Genomic DNA, 17788 nt, shown 5'->3' on the forward strand with positions numbered 1-17788 from the left:
GATGGTGGGGACGCTGCCGGGCTAGACTCCGGAGCGGCCGCTGCCGGGACCAGGCAGGTGTGTATTTACCGCCCTCGAAGAAGCACCGTGGCATGCGCCAAGGGGGCAGGCCAGCCACAAGGTGGGAGCTGCAGTAGGTGTCGCCTTGGAGGTGTTTGCAGGCGGAGGAGGGCTGGGGACACCACGCTGGGCGTGACCATGCTCGCGGGGCGGGAGGAAGGCTGAGCCTGCCTATGAAATTCTGCACGTCAGATTATTCCTACCGCAAAGATGCATTGTTTGTGCGTGTTTTCAAAAAGCTAGTTTTACAACAAGACAAACACCGTAGGATCCATTTACATAAGGGACACAGAGCCATCACTGTCATAGACAGGAGATGGGATGGTGAGGGCCAGGGCCAGGGGGTGCTGGGGGACTGGAGTCTTAGGGGGACAGAATTTCAATTTGGCAGAGGAAAAAGTTCTGGAGATGGATGTGGTGATAGTTACACAATGATATATTCTTTTTTGTTTTATTATTATTTTTTTAATTTGCCAAAGAGCGTGTGCACTCACCAGAGAGAGATAGAGAGACTGAGAAAGCACCCCACGGAGGACGGCCACGCCCTGCTCCTCCACCTCTCCCTCCTGTGGGGTCTCAGACATGCGTGCATACGTGTCTGGTATGTTTCTCAAGTCACTGGGTCTGGGACTCAAACCGCAGTCAGCCATGGGGGACCCAGTCATCTTAATCACCACGCCGCTGGCTGGTCTGACATGAGTGTCCTTTTCAAGAAATTTTAAATGTTTTTTTGAGAGATTTTCACTATAGGGTGCGTGTGCTTAACAGAGAGACAGAAAGCAAAAAATCACCCATGGGGGATGGCCATGCTGCAGTCCCTTCTCCTCTCCTCTCCCTCTGGGATTTTGGGCACACACGCACACGTGCCTGGCATGAGTTTCAAGCCTCTGGGTTCGGGACTGGAACCATTGTCTACCCTGTGGGAGTCCAGTGCCTTAACTGCCGCACGACCTGCTGGCTCCTTGATATGAGAGTTCTTAACACCAACAAACTGCACACTGACACGTGCAGTTGGTACATGGTACAAATGCAGACATTTTACGACACGTGTATTTTACCACACACACGAAAGGGTACAATACCCCGGAGGAACACAGCCCCCGGGGAGTGTCCTGTGGACAGGGAAGTTGGGCTGATGGGCAGCCCCCAGGGGAGGCGGGGACACGCCTGTCTCGGCAGTGGGCCTGCTCTACCAGAGTAAGGGGGTGTGGGTGGTGCATGTGCCAGGCCTGTCTCCTGACCAGGAAGCCCCTGCCTTGTGGGGGACTGGTGCCAGGAGCTGACCCACAGACCCTCCTCGCCTGAGTGATTCTCACAAATGCCATGTCTCGGATTCCCACGTTGTCGTCTCCGGAATCCACGGCAGCTCAACCTGTCTGTGAAGTCTGACGGGGTGCGAGGGGTTCCGCGCTCGCGGACGCTGAAGTCTGAAGGCCCAGCGTGTTCTCAGAGCACAGGTCCGCTGGGGTGGGCCCCGGGCACGGTGGACCCAGACCCTGCCCACCGGCTCAGCTAGGAGCTTTGCTCCTGCTCATCAGCTGCCAGGTGTCCCCAGGACAGCTATCTGGTCTGGGCATGGCCAAAGGCCCCACGATGAAAAGTGAAGATGCCAAAGGGTAAGGGAGGGCTGGGGTGGGTAGGGGGAGGCCTCCCCCTCAGGAGTGAGCGGGTGTCAGCTCTGTCTCCACAGCAGTGGGTCTGACAGTGAAGACTTGGGATCGGCCTAAACATCTAACGAGGGACAAGTAATACGAGCCTCGTGGTGAGGCCGTCCCCGAGAGCAAGCTGGTGTGCGGGAGACGGCGGAGCCGCAGATGGGATCATCTGCAGGGCCAGCCAGGACCCCAGGGGTTGCAGGATGCCCTGCAATGGCCAAGCTGCACCCCCCTGCTCACCGTGAAGGGACGTGAGGGCTGAGGCCAAGGCTCCAGGAGGGAGGCACTCAGTCCAGCTGCCCTCTGACCATGAGGACAGCGGAAGGGCACGGTGGCAGACATGTTAGCACAGACGAGCCTCGGCCTCAGACGGCTGCGTCCTGCCACGCCCACCGGGCTCCACCTGGCCCACGACACATGTCCACAGCATGTTCACAGCTGCTGCTGGAAATGAGCCAGCACGAAGCCTGTTCCACAGTAGAGTGCTGAGCGTCTCCAGCGGGCTTTTAAGTGCTGCACTGAAGGGGCCGGCAGGTGGCGTGGTGGTTAAGGTGCTGGACTCCCACGTGGCTGACCGTAGTTTGAGTCCTGGACCTGGCAGCTTGCTTTTCTCTCTGTCTCTCTCTCTCTGGTCAAATTAAAAATAATCAGGGACCAGCAGTTAGCGTAATGGCTATGTCGCTGGACTCCCATGTAGTCGACCGCAGTTCTAGTCCCGGACCCTGTGACTTAAACTCACGCCAGGCATGTGTGCGTGCGTGCTCAAGATCCTGAGAGGAGAATGGAGAAGAAATGATTGCGGTGTGGCCATCCCCCCTGGGGGGTGATTTCTCACTTTCTGTCTCTGTCTCTCTCTGTCTGTCTGGTGAGCACACATGCCCTATGGCAAAATCCTCTCCAAAAAAAAAAAAAGAAGAACCATAAGTAGAATTAAATAAATAATTAAAAACCGCATTGCACTGGAAAACGGGATGGCTGCTTTCCCTCCTGGTTTTGAGCTCAGAGGCCTCGAGTACGCCGAATGACCCAGGGTTGCTGAGGCCGGGGTGGGTCACGCGCCTACACCCTGTTACGGATGTTGTCTCTCTCTCTTTAGCTCATGGAAGAGATAAATTTAATTTTTTTTGAAGTGGGACCAGCAGATGGCATAATGGTTATGTTGCTAAACTCCCATGAGTCGACCATGTGGTTCGAGTCCTGGGCTCGGCAGCTTAAAACTCATGCTGGGCTCATGTGCATGCATGTCCAAGATCCTGAGAGGAGAATGGAGATTGGTTTGTGGCATAGCTATCACCTGAGGGGTGATTCCTCATTTTTTGTTTTTTGTCTCTCTGTCTCTTTCTGTCTCTCTGGCAAGTGCACACCCTATAGCAGAAATTTCTCTAAAAAAATTTTTTTTGAAGTACCATTTCAACTGAATGCTTATCACTTTTGTATCATTGCAAAGCTGAAAATTGTTTGCTGAACCATGGTAAGTCGGGACGATCAATACATGCGCAGAGAAAAAACCAGAGGCACGTTTCCTGGACCACACAGAGGTGATTTCAGGGAAGGGGGCTTCAGGGGGTACTCGCTCAGCAAGGTCTAGCCTTATACTAAGGTTCCTTCCTGCAAGCACGTGTGACGAGGGTGTGCTCGCCATCACGGCGTTAGGAGACCAGTCAAGCCCCAGCGAGGTACCGCGTCACCCCCACGGGATGGCTATGATACAGCGAGCGCTGGTGAGGACGTGCACATGCCCGGAACCCCGAGCACTGCCAGGGGGACATACAGCTATGCAGCTGCCCTGGAGAATGGCCTGGTGGCACCTCCCAGAATGAAATGCGGAATTACCAGGTGATCCATGGCGCTACCTGAATACAACCAGAACCGAAAGCAGGGGTCAAACATGAGGACACTCCCGTCACACCAGACCCCTTACACCAGCCAGAAGGTGTGTGCAAGCCAAGTGTGCATGACGGAGGGAGGGTGAGCAGGTGGGGTCCATCCACACGTGGGACAGTCAGCCTTCAGAAGGACAGGGATCCCGACACATGCGACAGCACGGGTGGACAGGGCACACGCTCGGCGAAAAAAGGCGTCACGAGAGGACAAATACCGGAGGATTCCCTTCTATGAGGGACCTAGAGGGGTCACGTCCACAGAGGCAGGAGGCGGGATGGTGGTGACCAGGGGCCGGGCAGGGAAACAGAGTTTATGCTTCAGGAGGAATGAGTCCTGGAGATGGACGGTGGTGACAGCCACAGACCACTGGACTGTCTACTTAGAAGGACAGAAACGGTAACTCCCACGTCATGTCTATTTCAGTGCAATAAAGAATGAAATAAAAGTGATCGTTTTCATAGCCAGGAAAATTCCAGAAAGCCGTAGATGATGGCAACAGGCAGAGAGGTCGCTTCCCCCAGGGAGGCCTCTGAGGAAACAAGGACGGGCTGGTGGGAGGGCACTGAGTGTCCACTTGGCTGAATGAGTGAGTGAGTGACCTGTCCCTGGGACCACCGAGCTCAGTGCTGCATGGGGTGGGGGCGAGGAAGGGAGAGGGTGCCCTGTCTCGCAGGTCTCTGAGCTTGCAGGGGACCAGCAGGACTTCTGATAATCGTGCGGCGGCGATGCTGGGGTTGCCGCTGTCATTTTATAGACATGGTCCTTGTCCTCCTGCCTCAACCTCCCAGCTGGGACCACAAGCACATGCCACCATGCCCAGCTCTTTTAGACAGGGTCTTGTTACGCTGCCCTGGCCAACCTCGAGTCCCCACCTCCTGCCTCAGCCTCCCGAACTGCCGAGGTTGCAGGGGCACACCACCACACCCGGCCTTCAGGCCAGACTGGGACTCAAACCCAGACCTCCGGAATAATGCCGGCCTACAGAGCACAGCGTCTTAGCAGTGCGTGCCACTGAAGCTGGGCCCACAATCACTGTCACGCAGTTAAGCATTTTTAGTAAATGCCACATCCTTCACATGGAATCCTTCAGTGCGGTGTCCCAGCGACCCAGCTGACAGACGAGGTCTGGCGACTCTGGAGTGCATCCTTTGGCCAGTGGCTGTAAGTCCTTCTGGCTCTGAGGTTCTGAGGCCTTGGCAGCTGGGGAGCGGAGTGCAGGAGCACACGATTCCTGCCATGAAGGGAGCTGAGCAGAGAACACCTGGCCTAACTGACCCCCAGGCCCAGAGGCTGACTTCCCGAGGCTTCCAAGTCTGCTCCTTAAGGCTAAGAGGAGCCCAGGTGCTGCCCATGCAGCCCCGAGACCGGCCCTGGCATCAGCGGGATGCTCCGGGGCCCTCAGTGGGTGGCCAGGGCTGGGCAGGGCTCCTTCACCTCTCCAGGACCTACAGTTCCCATGACAGGGACGTCAGCCACCCACTGTGCCGAGGGCCTTACCAGCTCCTTCCAAAGCCTTCCCACAGCCCCACAGCCCCGCAGACATGTTAGCACAGACGAGCCTCGGCCTCAGACGGCTGCGTCCTGCCACGCCCACCGGGCTCCACCTGGCCCACGACACATGTCCACAGCATGGTCACAGCTGCTGCTGGAAATGAGCCAGCACGAAGCCTGTTTCACAGTAGATTGTTTAAGTGCTGCACTGAAGGGGCCGGCAGGTGGCGTGGTGGTTAAGGTGCTGGACTCCCACGTGGCTGACCGTAGTTTGAGTCCTGGACCTGGCAGCTTGCTTTTCTCTCTGTCTCTCTCTCTCTGGTCAAATTAAAAATAATCAGGGACCAGCAGTTAGCGTAATGGCTATGTCGCTGGACTCCCATGTAGTCGACCGCAGTTCTAGTCCCGGACCCTGTGACTTAAACTCACGCCAGGCATGTGTGCGTGCGTGCTCAAGATCCTGAGAGGAGAATGGAGAAGAAATGATTGCGGTGTGGCCATCCCCCCTGGGGGGTGATTTCTCACTTTCTGTCTCTGTCTCTCTCTGTCTGTCTGGTGAGCACACATGCCCTATGGCAAAATCCTTCCCAAAAAAAAAAAAAAGAAGAACCATAAGTAGAATTAAATAAATAATTAAAAACCGCATTGCACTGGAAAACGGGATGGCTGCTTTCCCTCCTGGTTTTGAGCTCAGAGGCCTCGAGTACGCCGAATGACCCAGGGTTGCTGAGGCCGGGGTGGGTCACGCGCCTACACCCTGTTACGGATGTTGTCTCTCTCTCTTTAGCTCATGGAAGAGATAAATTTAATTTTTTTTGAAGTGGGACCAGCAGATGGCATAATGGTTATGTTGCTAAACTCCCATGAGTCGACCATGTGGTTCGAGTCCTGGGCTCGGCAGCTTAAAACTCATGCTGGGCTCATGTGCATGCATGTCCAAGATCCTGAGAGGAGAATGGAGATTGGTTTGTGGCATAGCTATCACCTGAGGGGTGATTCCTCATTTTTTGTTTTTTGTCTCTCTGTCTCTTTCTGTCTCTCTGGCAAGTGCACACCCTATAGCAGAAATTTCTCTAAAAAAATTTTTTTTGAAGTACCATTTCAACTGAATGCTTATCACTTTTGTATCATTGCAAAGCTGAAAATTGTTTGCTGAACCATGGTAAGTCGGGACGATCAATACATGCGCAGAGAAAAAACCAGAGGCACGTTTCCTGGACCACACAGAGGTGATTTCAGGGAAGGGGGCTTCAGGGGGTACTCGCTCAGCAAGGTCTAGCCTTATACTAAGGTTCCTTCCTGCAAGCACGTGTGACGAGGGTGTGCTCGCCATCACGGCGTTAGGAGACCAGTCAAGCCCCAGCGAGGTACCGCGTCACCCCCACGGGATGGCTATGATACAGCGAGCGCTGGTGAGGACGTGCACATGCCCGGAACCCCGAGCACTGCCAGGGGGACATACAGCTATGCAGCTGCCCTGGAGAATGGCCTGGTGGCACCTCCCAGAATGAAATGCGGAATTACCAGGTGATCCATGGCGCTACCTGAATACAACCAGAACCGAAAGCAGGGGTCAAACATGAGGACACTCCCGTCACACCAGACCCCTTACACCAGCCAGAAGGTGTGTGCAAGCCAAGTGTGCATGACGGAGGGAGGGTGAGCAGGTGGGGTCCATCCACACGTGGGACAGTCAGCCTTCAGAAGGACAGGGATCCCGACACATGCGACAGCACGGGTGGACAGGGCACACGCTCGGCGAAAAAAGGCGTCACGAGAGGACAAATACCGGAGGATTCCCTTCTATGAGGGACCTAGAGGGGTCACGTCCACAGAGGCAGGAGGCGGGATGGTGGTGACCAGGGGCCGGGCAGGGAAACAGAGTTTATGCTTCAGGAGGAATGAGTCCTGGAGATGGACGGTGGTGACAGCCACAGACCACTGGACTGTCTACTTAGAAGGACAGAAACGGTAACTCCCACGTCATGTCTATTTCAGTGCAATAAAGAATGAAATAAAAGTGATCGTTTTCATAGCCAGGAAAATTCCAGAAAGCCGTAGATGATGGCAACAGGCAGAGAGGTCGCTTCCCCCAGGGAGGCCTCTGAGGAAACAAGGACGGGCTGGTGGGAGGGCACTGAGTGTCCACTTGGCTGAATGAGTGAGTGAGTGACCTGTCCCTGGGACCACCGAGCTCAGTGCTGCATGGGGTGGGGGCGAGGAAGGGAGAGGGTGCCCTGTCTCGCAGGTCTCTGAGCTTGCAGGGGACCAGCAGGACTTCTGATAATCGTGCGGCGGCGATGCTGGGGTTGCCGCTGTCATTTTATAGACATGGTCCTTGTCCTCCTGCCTCAACCTCCCAGCTGGGACCACAAGCACATGCCACCATGCCCAGCTCTTTTAGACAGGGTCTTGTTACGCTGCCCTGGCCAACCTCGAGTCCCCACCTCCTGCCTCAGCCTCCCGAACTGCCGAGGTTGCAGGGGCACACCACCACACCCGGCCTTCAGGCCAGACTGGGACTCAAACCCAGACCTCCGGAATAATGCCGGCCTACAGAGCACAGCGTCTTAGCAGTGCGTGCCACTGAAGCTGGGCCCACAATCACTGTCACGCAGTTAAGCATTTTTAGTAAATGCCACATCCTTCACATGGAATCCTTCAGTGCGGTGTCCCAGCGACCCAGCTGACAGACGAGGTCTGGCGACTCTGGAGTGCATCCTTTGGCCAGTGGCTGTAAGTCCTTCTGGCTCTGAGGTTCTGAGGCCTTGGCAGCTGGGGAGCGGAGTGCAGGAGCACACGATTCCTGCCATGAAGGGAGCTGAGCAGAGAACACCTGGCCTAACTGACCCCCAGGCCCAGAGGCTGACTTCCCGAGGCTTCCAAGTCTGCTCCTTAAGGCTAAGAGGAGCCCAGGTGCTGCCCATGCAGCCCCGAGACCGGCCCTGGCATCAGCGGGATGCTCCGGGGCCCTCAGTGGGTGGCCAGGGCTGGGCAGGGCTCCTTCACCTCTCCAGGACCTACAGTTCCCATGACAGGGACGTCAGCCACCCACTGTGCCGAGGGCCTTACCAGCTCCTTCCAAAGCCTTCCCACAGCCCCACAGCCCCATTGCACAGGCTTGGAGACTGAGGCTCAGAGGCGGCAGCTGACTTGTCCATGTCTGCACAGTGAGCGAGAGTCAGGGTGGGGCCTGGACAAGGCCTAGTCCGATCCCAGGGCCCGCGCCCCGGGTTCAACGATGCCTCCGAAGACTCAAGAACAGAGGAGACTCTGCCGCCTGTGCTCAGTGGACAGTCTGTTGCCCCAGGTGGAGGACAGTGCCGTAGTCCCTGCTGCAGGTCAGGCCAGGGCTGCCAGACCAGTGTCTCCTTGGCTACTTGCTGCAGCTTTCTCCCCAAGGCTGAGTGGTAGGGCCCACGTCCTGGGGACCTCAGGCCCGTCCTGCCTGCTGAGTGACCGGAGGCTGCTTTGCCCCCGGCCTGCTCTCCCCATGTTCTTGTCTGATGCAGAGGGAAGAACTCCTTCTAGGCCTTCACCCGCACACGGGGCAGAGTCAACATCCAGGTGTACACTGACCTGCAGGCCACGGCGAGCGGTGAGGCGCGAGGCGCAGGGCGTGCAGTCAGGAGGCCTTGGCCTTGGCTCCGGACCACTCACAGCGTGTGGGTGGGCAAGCTGCTTGAACCTTCTGAGCTTCAGCTCACTCTCACGGTGCACGTATTCGAATGGGCACCAGAAGGCTTTTACACCAAAACATGTGGATGTTCACGGCATGGTGTTTGGTATAGAATGAAGCTCGGTAAGTGATGTTTTAAAAATGTAAGCGGCTGCTGGCTTTTTTTTCTTTTTCTTTTTATATTTTCTATAGGGCACATGCGCTCACTGGAGAGACAGAGACAGAGAGAGGGGAAAGTGAGAAAGCATCCCCTGAGGGGTGGCCACGCTGCAATCCCTTCTCCCATCTCCTCTCAGGATTGTGGCATGCACGCACAAGTGCTTGTGTATTTCAAGCTGCCGGTCTGAGACAGTGTGCAGTCGGCCACGTGGGAGCTAGCGCCTTCACCACACCACCGGCTGGCACAGAGCTGCTGTCACCCAGTTTTATTAACACTTTTTAAAATTAAATTTTATCTATTATTATTTATTATTTTAAATTTGCTATAGGGCACGTGCACTCACCAGAGAGAGAAAGAGAGAACGAAAGCGAGAAAGCCAGCTGCCAGGTCTAGGACTCACACCACAGTCGGCCATGTGTGAGTCCAGGGCCCTAGCCACCAGGCCACCTGCTGGTCCCACTGCTGTCATTCTTATTCAAGAAAGAAGGAATCGTGAATCTTGTTCTTTGCCCCATGGACAAACACCTTTGTGCCCATGGCAGTGGGTTGCTGGAATGAGCCAGAAACTTTTTGAATGTCTGGGGCAGAGGAAGCTATCTTTTTAATTGAATTGATTAATTAGTTTATATTTATTTTTAGTTTGTTATAGGGTACATGCACTTACCAGAGAGAGAGACAGAGAGGAAAAGTGAGAAAGCAAGCTACCATGTCCGGGAGTCGAACCACAGTCAGCCATGTGGGAGTCCAGTGCCTTGCCCACCGTGCCACCTGCTGCCCAAGAAGAAGCTCTTTTAGAAGCAAATGTTCATGTGTGAAAAACAGATCAAAGTGGAGTTATTTTAGTTGGCGAAGCGGGCAGCTTGCTTGCTACGCCCTACCATGGGGAGCTCACTCCCTTACTGGAGCCAGTACTGACTGCAGGAAAGCGGAGAAGTCTCCTTTTGTCTTTGAACCTTACCTTGCCGAAGCTCCAGTCTGGGACCCCAGTGCACGCCACTGTAGCTGGGCCCATAATCATCTGCACACAGAGTTAACCATTTTTAGGAAGTGCCACATACTTCACATGGAATCTTTCAGTAAAGTGTCCCAAGAACCCATTTGACAAGATGAGGTCTGGCAACTCTGGAGTGTACCCGTGGGCCAGTGGCTAAGAACCCTTCTGCCTCTGAGGTCTCTGGGGTCTTGGCAGCTGGGGAGCGGAGTGCAGGAGCACGGGATGGTACCAGACCCTCTGGTTTGGGACAGCCTTGGTGGCTCCCTCTTGGCCGCCTCTGGAAAATGCAAAGCAGAGCTTCCAGTTCTGACCCTGGCTCCATCACTGACCTCGGCCACATCATTGCCTCTGCTTCAGTGTCCTCCTCCTTCGACGGGGAGTCGGAACAGCACCACGCTCGTGGGGACGACATGGCGACGACATGGGGGCCGGCAGGTGGTGAGGGTTAAGGTGTGGGACTCCCACATGGCTTAGCGTGGTCCGAGGCATGGACCTGGTGACTTGCTCTCTCACTTTCTCTGTCTCTCTCCGGTAAGTACACGTGCCCTATAGCAAAAGTTTTTTAATAAATAAATAAAATAACTTGAATTTAAAAAAAGAAATGATGATGCAGTTCATGCAAAACCTGGCTCACAGCAGACACTCGACAGCTCACAGCTTCTCCACATCACACCGGAAAGAAGGAAGGAGCGCAGGAGAGAGGGAGGGAAGGAGCAGTGGGTCCAGGGAGCAGGGCTGTGCAGATCGGGACACACTTTCCCAGACCTCCGTGCCACGGCCACGTGTGAGGCTGCAGTGGGCACCAGAGAATCTGCAGTGACCACAGATTTCTGCCCTGGGAAGCCCAGCCCGGAGCCTCAGCCTGACGCTGTCCTTCCCCTGAGCCCCAAGTGCTGCACCCAGGAAGAGCGCGGGCTGAGGCACTGGGTGCGAATCTCAGGCTCAGAGGCTTATTTACAGGAACCTCGGTTTGCTAGTCTGTAAAATGGGATAACGGCGCAACCTCGTGGGCGTCTGTCTGCGATACGACGATACGGCGGCGAGTGAGCGATGGAAATGCTCAGGTAGGAGCAAGAACAGTGTCTCCTGCACCCAGTACCCGGCTGCTGCTTCTCCCCACAGCCTGGAAGAGAGCACCTTCCCACTGTCACCCCTCTCAGACTGAAGTTCTCAGGGGTCCGCCCACACCCCTTGGACCTGAGACCCCTGTCCCCTGCGGTAAGGGCGAGGGCATTGACACAGCCTGGCATGGAGGTGGAGGCAGAGGTGCCCGCAGCACTGTGGGGATCTGGAGGTGCTGGGTGGAGGGAAAGGCTTGCCTTCTGCCAGGTCCCACGTGGCACCTGGCACGGGGCAGCTGAACCAAAGGCGCTGGTGGCAAAGACTTTGGGAAGAACACCCCACGTCCGTTCTCCCTCCCCTCCAGTGACTGCCCTGGGGAAGGAACAGGTAAGGACTCCAGAAGGCTGGAAGTGGATGGGGGTACCAAACCAGATGGCCTGAGCCCCCAAACCCTGGGAGAATCCTGGACCGTTTGCAGGGTCCCTGAACCAAGTCAGGAGGGGGCAGAGAGGCTTGTGGGGGCAGCTCACAAGTGCTTACTGTGAGACCAAGGAGCCAGGCCTCCAGCTGTGGGTGGGAGTCAGGGACACCGGCTGCAGGGTGCCCTCCAGGCCCCTCGAGGCCACAGCCTCCCTCTCAGCCACCACTGTGAATGGCGCACTTGGGGTGAGCAGGCCCCTCCTGGGAGCTTTCCACTCCCCCATGCAGCCCATGCTTTGCAGGGGGCCTGTCTGTGCAGCCCCAAGCCCCAGGCTTGCCGGTTTCTGGGGCAGCCTTCCCGCTTAACCTCATTAGACAGTTGCAGGCAGTTTCCGAGGCCCCGCTGGCCCATCAGGCCCGAGGCAGCCCGTGGGGGCCACGTGAGCACTCACCCAGGAGCAGGTTCATGAGCACCTCCTGGCCGGCCAGCGTGCTGCTCTTGGCCAGGCAGAGGATGGTGCCCCCGATCCAGGGGACTCCGTGGCCTGTGATGCCGATGAGCTTGACCATGGAGCGGGCGCTGGCCCAGGACGCCGCCCGGCCGGCGCACACCCCCAGCCGCTTGGACATGCAGATGTCAATGGCCAGCAGGGAGTTGAAGGCGATGCCCTTGAAGGAGGGGTTCAGCTGCATGCAGTCCTCCTCGGGCAGCTGCTGGGATTGGCGCCGCTCTCGCTCTCGGGTCCCGTCGCTCGTGGGTGGGGGCTGCGTCGAGGGGCCTGAGGCCTTCCTGCCAGAGCTGCGGGGCTCCGAGGTCCCCTTGGGGGGCTGGTTCAGGGACAGGAACTCGGCCCGGTTGAGGACGTTGTTGCGGTCCCGGGCGCGGGCCCGGCTCTGGGAAGCTGGCATGGTGACCTCGCACAGCCCGGCTCCAGGGGCCTTCTCTCCGAGGACGAGAGTCGCCCCGAGAGCCGCCCTCGCCTGCCTCGCTGCCTTCTCCGCGGCAGCTGTTAAATATAGAGTGGAGGGTTGCACATGGCTGTTTACCTCGCGCTGCCACCACGGGGACGGGGACAGGGACGGCAGGGGCAGCTGGGCCGCCAATCGAGCCCACCAAGGCGGGGCCAGCGCCCACGGAGCCGCCCGGGGGCAGCCGGGAGGCAGCGAGTGCTCAGCTGCGGCCTGGCTGCCTCAGGCCTGGGCTATTTAAATCTGCCAATGGCTCGGCCGGGCTTCGGGGGACTCTGGGAAATGTAGTCCCCCGCTCGGCGGTGGCCTCGGGCCCTGCCCCCGGGCTGAGAGGGCCCTGGACTCGCCCCTCCTTGACTGCCTCCAGCCCCAGCGAGCGGCCCCCCTGCCTGGGCGGTGGAGACCTGCTCCCCAGGACTGGACGCCGGAGCCCAGGCCAGAGGCCTCTCCGAGCACCAGATGGAGTTACTGACGTCAATGGGGGCATCATCTTGGGTCTCTTGGGCCAGGCCGGCTCCTCCCTCCGTGACAGCCTTTCATTAAGCTGCAGGCTGGCGGGTTTTTCAATCAGTCCTGAATTTGGCTTCAGTCCCTCCCAGGCCACCCACTAGAGGGAGGGGCACTGAGGGCCGCTAATGGACTCCCCCCCAAGGTGGCCTCCAGAGCCCAGAGTTTGGCCAAGGGCAGGGATGCCACGGTGGCTTCAGCTGCCCACAAATAGCTGCCGAGTGCCTGCCACGGTGCAGGTGCAGGCGTATCCTGCGGGCACACCCACCCCAGCCCTGACCCCAACCCTAGCTCTGGGAGGCTCAGGTTCCCTGGGGATGGAAGGAATGCCACGTGTGAAGGAGCACGAGGGGCACGCACTGGGGTCCCGGCACCAGGCTGTGAGTCTGGTCTTGGGGTCATGGAGGTTGCTCTTCGGGAAGGCAGGGCAGGAGGGAGGCCCCGGCAGGGGCGTCTTCCCCGAAGGACAGGGGGCCATGCGCTGTGTGGACAGGGTGAAGGGGGAAGAGAGGCCGCAAACCCAGACAAGGCAGACCGGAGGCCTGCTGAGGATCAGATTTGAGGCAGTCCTTCCTGTCCTGGCCCGGGTGACTTTTGGGAACCCCAAGTCTCCACGGCCCTTTCAGGGCAGCCCGGGCCTGGGCTCGGGAGAGGGCTGCTCGTACAGGCTGGCCCGGAGAGGCAGAAGTGGTCTCCTGGTCTCACAATTCCAGGTGGTCAGGCCTTGCCTACCTGGCCCAGGTGGAGGCAGGAGGCCGAGCCTTCTAACCTGGAACCTGCCACAAAGCCCCCACCCCCTACAGCTGCACCAGAGCCAGAGCCTCCCAGGCTGGGAAGCTGCCCATGGGGGCCACCCAGGGGGGCCAGCCACGGCCTCCAGAGTGAAGATGGCTCGGCTGGCTCTGCCTGTCACAGCTCCACCCCCAAATAGCTGTGAGCCCTTGAGCAAGTCCCTCAGCCTCTCTGAGCCTCATTCCCTCTCCCTCCCCCCCGTGTCTGTCCCTTAGGGTTGTTGTGAGGGTCAATGGGATGATGTTTGTAAGAAGCTGAGCGGGGACCCTGCCACTAGCGAGCCTTCAACCCTTGGGGCCAGGAGCTGATCCCATCTGACAAATCAGGCGCAGTCCTCTGTGTTCTGAGTGCCACGCAGAGGGCCACCCTCATGGTCTGCTAGGCAAGGCCACAGTGCAGGAGCCCTCAGCCTGGGGCCTGCCTGGTTCCTCCTCTCCTTCCAGGGTGGCCTTCAAACCGCGTGGGCACGGTGGGGGGTCCCAGGCTGCACGCCCTCTGGGTGTAGCAGCGATGGCGTGCGGTGTCGGCCTGGACTCCAGGCAGTTGAATGTAGATGCACACGAACACACTCGTGTAACACACAGACCCTGGGCAGTGCGTGGAGCCCTCCATGTTTAGCTCACTGACCACACGTGGCCATGTTCCTGGGAAGTGGAAATGGCACTTGATGGATGGGGACGCCGAGCCTTGCAGAAGTCAGGGCCTCGGTCAGGAATGTGCAGAGGGGAGACCCAACCCCTAAGTCCCTGGAGTGGGGATACGAGGGCCTTTGGACTCAGAGCTCTCAGACCCTCCGACCTGGGCGTGTGTACTCAGCTCTGTGCCCTTCCTGAGGGGGCCCATGACCCAGGCTGGCCTCGGGAAGGCCAAGGAGCCCAGTTCAGACCGAAGCTATTAATACCCAGAGGCTGTGTCAGCACTGCGACCTGGCTAGAACTGCTGGCAGGTTCCGAGGGCCACAGCCGGCTCCACGCTGGGCAGGGCCATGCAGTCTGATTTGGCGCCAGCCCAGGGGTGGTCAAGACATGGGCTCTGGAGTGGGACAGCTCATGGTTCAAACCCGGGCTCAGCCACCTCCAGCTGGGTGAGCACAGGCGCGTCCTCCTACCCTTCCTGCACTCTGCCTCCCCCCCTGAGAGCTGAGCGGAGGGGGCTGCCGTAGCTCCCCTGTGACCTCGAGACCTACTCCTCTGCTCTGTAAGGTGGGGTGACCCTGTTCAGGTTCTCAAGTGGCGTCGAAGCGTCATTCCTCAACCCAGGGGGTTTTATGAACACCTGCCGGGGCACACAGTGTCACTGCTCAGGCTTCTTGGACTTCATTCTGTACTTTCATTGGCCTTTCTCTGTAGTCCAGCCGGGGAGATAGGCTCACTCCCATGACATAATTAGCCAGTTTATAACAGTATAATTTTACCAATTTTTTTAACTGTCAAAGTGTTACATGTTAACTGCAGTAAGTTCAGTAAATACAGATGATAGAGGTGTAATCCCGCTACCAGAAACCAGCGTAAACATGGGGGTGGTTGGGTATAACCTGGGGGTTCTCACTCATCTCATTTCTAACTATTGACATATTTTACATCAGCAAGGTTTTCTGTTGCTAATCAGAAAAACATACATATTGAACAAACTATATGCATATTGTATACACACACACGCACACACACACAAACATGCATTTAAAGATGGGATCATTGAGACCAGCAGTTAGCGTAATGGCTATGTGGCTGGACTCCCACGTAGTCAACAGTGGTTTGAGTCCCGGACCAGGTGGCTTAAACTCACACCAGGTGCGTGTGTGTGGGTGCCTCAGATCCCAAGAGGAGAATGGAGGAGAAGGGATTGCGATGTGGCCATTCCCCCCGGAGGGTGATTTTTCACTTTCTGTCTCTCTGTCTCTCTCTGTCTTTCTGGTGAGCGCACATGCCCTATAGCAAAAATCTCTCCTAAATAAATAAATAAATAAATAATAAAGGTAGGATTATGGAGGCCAGCAGATGGCATGGTGGTTAAGGCACTAGACTTCCAAATGGCCTGGCCCTGGGGGCTTGAAAATAATGCCAGGTACATGTGCGTGCGTGCCCAAAATCCTGAGAGGAGAATGGAGGAGAAGGGATTGCAGCGTGGCCATCCCTCACAGGGGGGTAATTTCTCACTTTCCATCTGTCTCTTTCCAGCAAGTGTACACACCCTAAGACAAAAACCTTAAAAAACCCCCACATATACATCCTTTAAGAAAGCTGTGCCCTGGGAACCAGTAGTTAGCGTAATGGCTATGTCGCTGGACTCCCACGTAGTTGACCGCGGTTCGTATCCTGGACCCGGTGGCTTAAAACTCACACCAGGCGCGTGTGCATGCGTGCCCAAGATCCCGAGAGGAGAATGGAGGAGAAGGGATTGTGGCGTGACCATCCCCCCTGGGGGGTGATTTCTCGCTTTCTGTCTCTATGTCTCTCTCTGTCTGTCTGGCGAGCGCACGCGCCCTATAGCAAAAACTTCTCCAAAAAAACAAAATCATCTCTTAGTTACTTGGAGATTCACAGTAAGTTGTCCTATCTAATAATACAGATACATAGAAAGTTGTTGCCATCTATTAATACATTCCTTATGTATTTTATAACACTAGAAACTGTTCCCTCTCTCTTTAAGCAATTCTTTTTTCATTAATCAATATCCCTGTTTTCATCCCTATCCCGTCTTTCCCAGCCTCTATTCTTCATCCCTCTTGCTCTATGAGGCCTTTGTTTTGTTTTGTTTAAGTTTATGTTTTAATTTCCTCGTATGAGGTAGAATACGTGGTGTTTTCTTTCAGTTTCTGGCTTATTTCATTTAACATAATGATGTCTTCCAGGCTTCCCACTGAACATCAAAAGACAGCATTTCATTCTTTTTAATAGCTAGTTTTCCATTGTATATGTAGACTACATTTTCTTTATCATTTTGTCAGTTGAACACTTAGATTGCTACCATATCTTGGCTATTGTGAGTAGTGCTGCAGTCAACATTTGGGTGCAGATATCTTTGTAACATACTGATTTACTTTACTTTATAATGAATATATTCCTGTATACACACACACACACATATGTATACACACACACACACACATTACTAGTAGGATTATTGGGTCATACAGAAGTTCTGTTCATAGTTTTTCAAGGAACCTTCATACTGTTTTCCATGACTACTAATTTACATTCTCACCAAAAGTTTAAATGACTGACCCTTTTCTACATCCTCACATACTTTTTTCCCCTAACTGGGATGAGATGATAATGTCATTGTAGTTTTAATCTGCATCTCTGTAATTATTAGTGATGTTGAACATTTTTTCATGTTTATTGGCCATTTTATATCTTCTTTTGAGAACTGTTTATTTAGGTCATTTGCCCATTTATTAATTGTGTTGTTTGTTTTCTTGCCATTGAGTAGAATCTCAAATATTTTGGTTATTAATACTTATCAGATGGTTGTTACACAAATATTTTCTACCATTCTGCAGGTTATCTTTTCACTCTTTTGATTGTTTGCTTTCTAGTTTGATGCAGTTCCATTTTTCTGTTTTTGCTTTGTTGCTTGCGTTTTTAAGGTTTTATTCATGAACTCATTACCTGTACTAGTGTCCTGAAGTGCTCCCTCTAGATTTTCTTGTTGTAACGTCATAGTTTCAGGTTTTATATTTGTGTCTTTAATTCATTTGGAGTTCATTTTTCTCTATTATTTTTAAGAATTATTTATTTATTATTATTTTTCTTAAATTTGCTGTAGGGTACATGAGCTCACCAGAGAAAGAGAGAGAGATAGAGGGAGAATGAAAAAGCAAGCCACCAGGTCTGGGACTCGAACCACAGTCAGTCATGTGGGAGTCCAGCGCCTTAACCACCATGCCACCTGCTGGCCCTGATTTTTCTCTATTTTTAAAAATTTTCCAGAGAGTATGTGGAGAGAGGTAGAGAGGAGTATACAAAGAGAGGAAAAAAGAGAACTCATCCCTCATCCGGGAATGATCACTCCACAAACCCTTTTAAGTTTTTCCTTCCTTTTTGGGATTTTGGGCATACATGCACACATGTCTGGTATGTTTCTCAAGCTGCTGGGTCCAGTACTTGAATGGC

At 55.1% G+C, this 17788-nt stretch overlaps 1 protein-coding gene across 1 annotated transcript in view; it reads right to left on the bottom strand.

The window, feature by feature from the left end:
• Nucleotides 1-12547, bottom strand: part of PLPP7 (phospholipid phosphatase 7 (inactive)) — a 19033-nt gene extending 6486 nt beyond the window's left edge. Inside the window, exon 1 of the mRNA XM_006164331.3 lies at nt 11858-12547. Coding sequence (XP_006164393.1) covers nt 11858-12314 — 457 coding nt within the window. The 5' untranslated portion in view covers nt 12315-12547. The remainder of the gene's footprint in view (nt 1-11857) is intronic.
• Between the last annotated feature and the right edge of the window lie 5241 nt (nt 12548-17788).

Source organism: Tupaia chinensis, unplaced genomic scaffold, assembly GCF_000334495.1.
Source record: "Tupaia chinensis unplaced genomic scaffold, TupChi_1.0 Scaffold143602_1, whole genome shotgun sequence".
NCBI classification, from domain to species: Eukaryota; Metazoa; Chordata; class Mammalia; order Scandentia; family Tupaiidae; genus Tupaia; species Tupaia belangeri.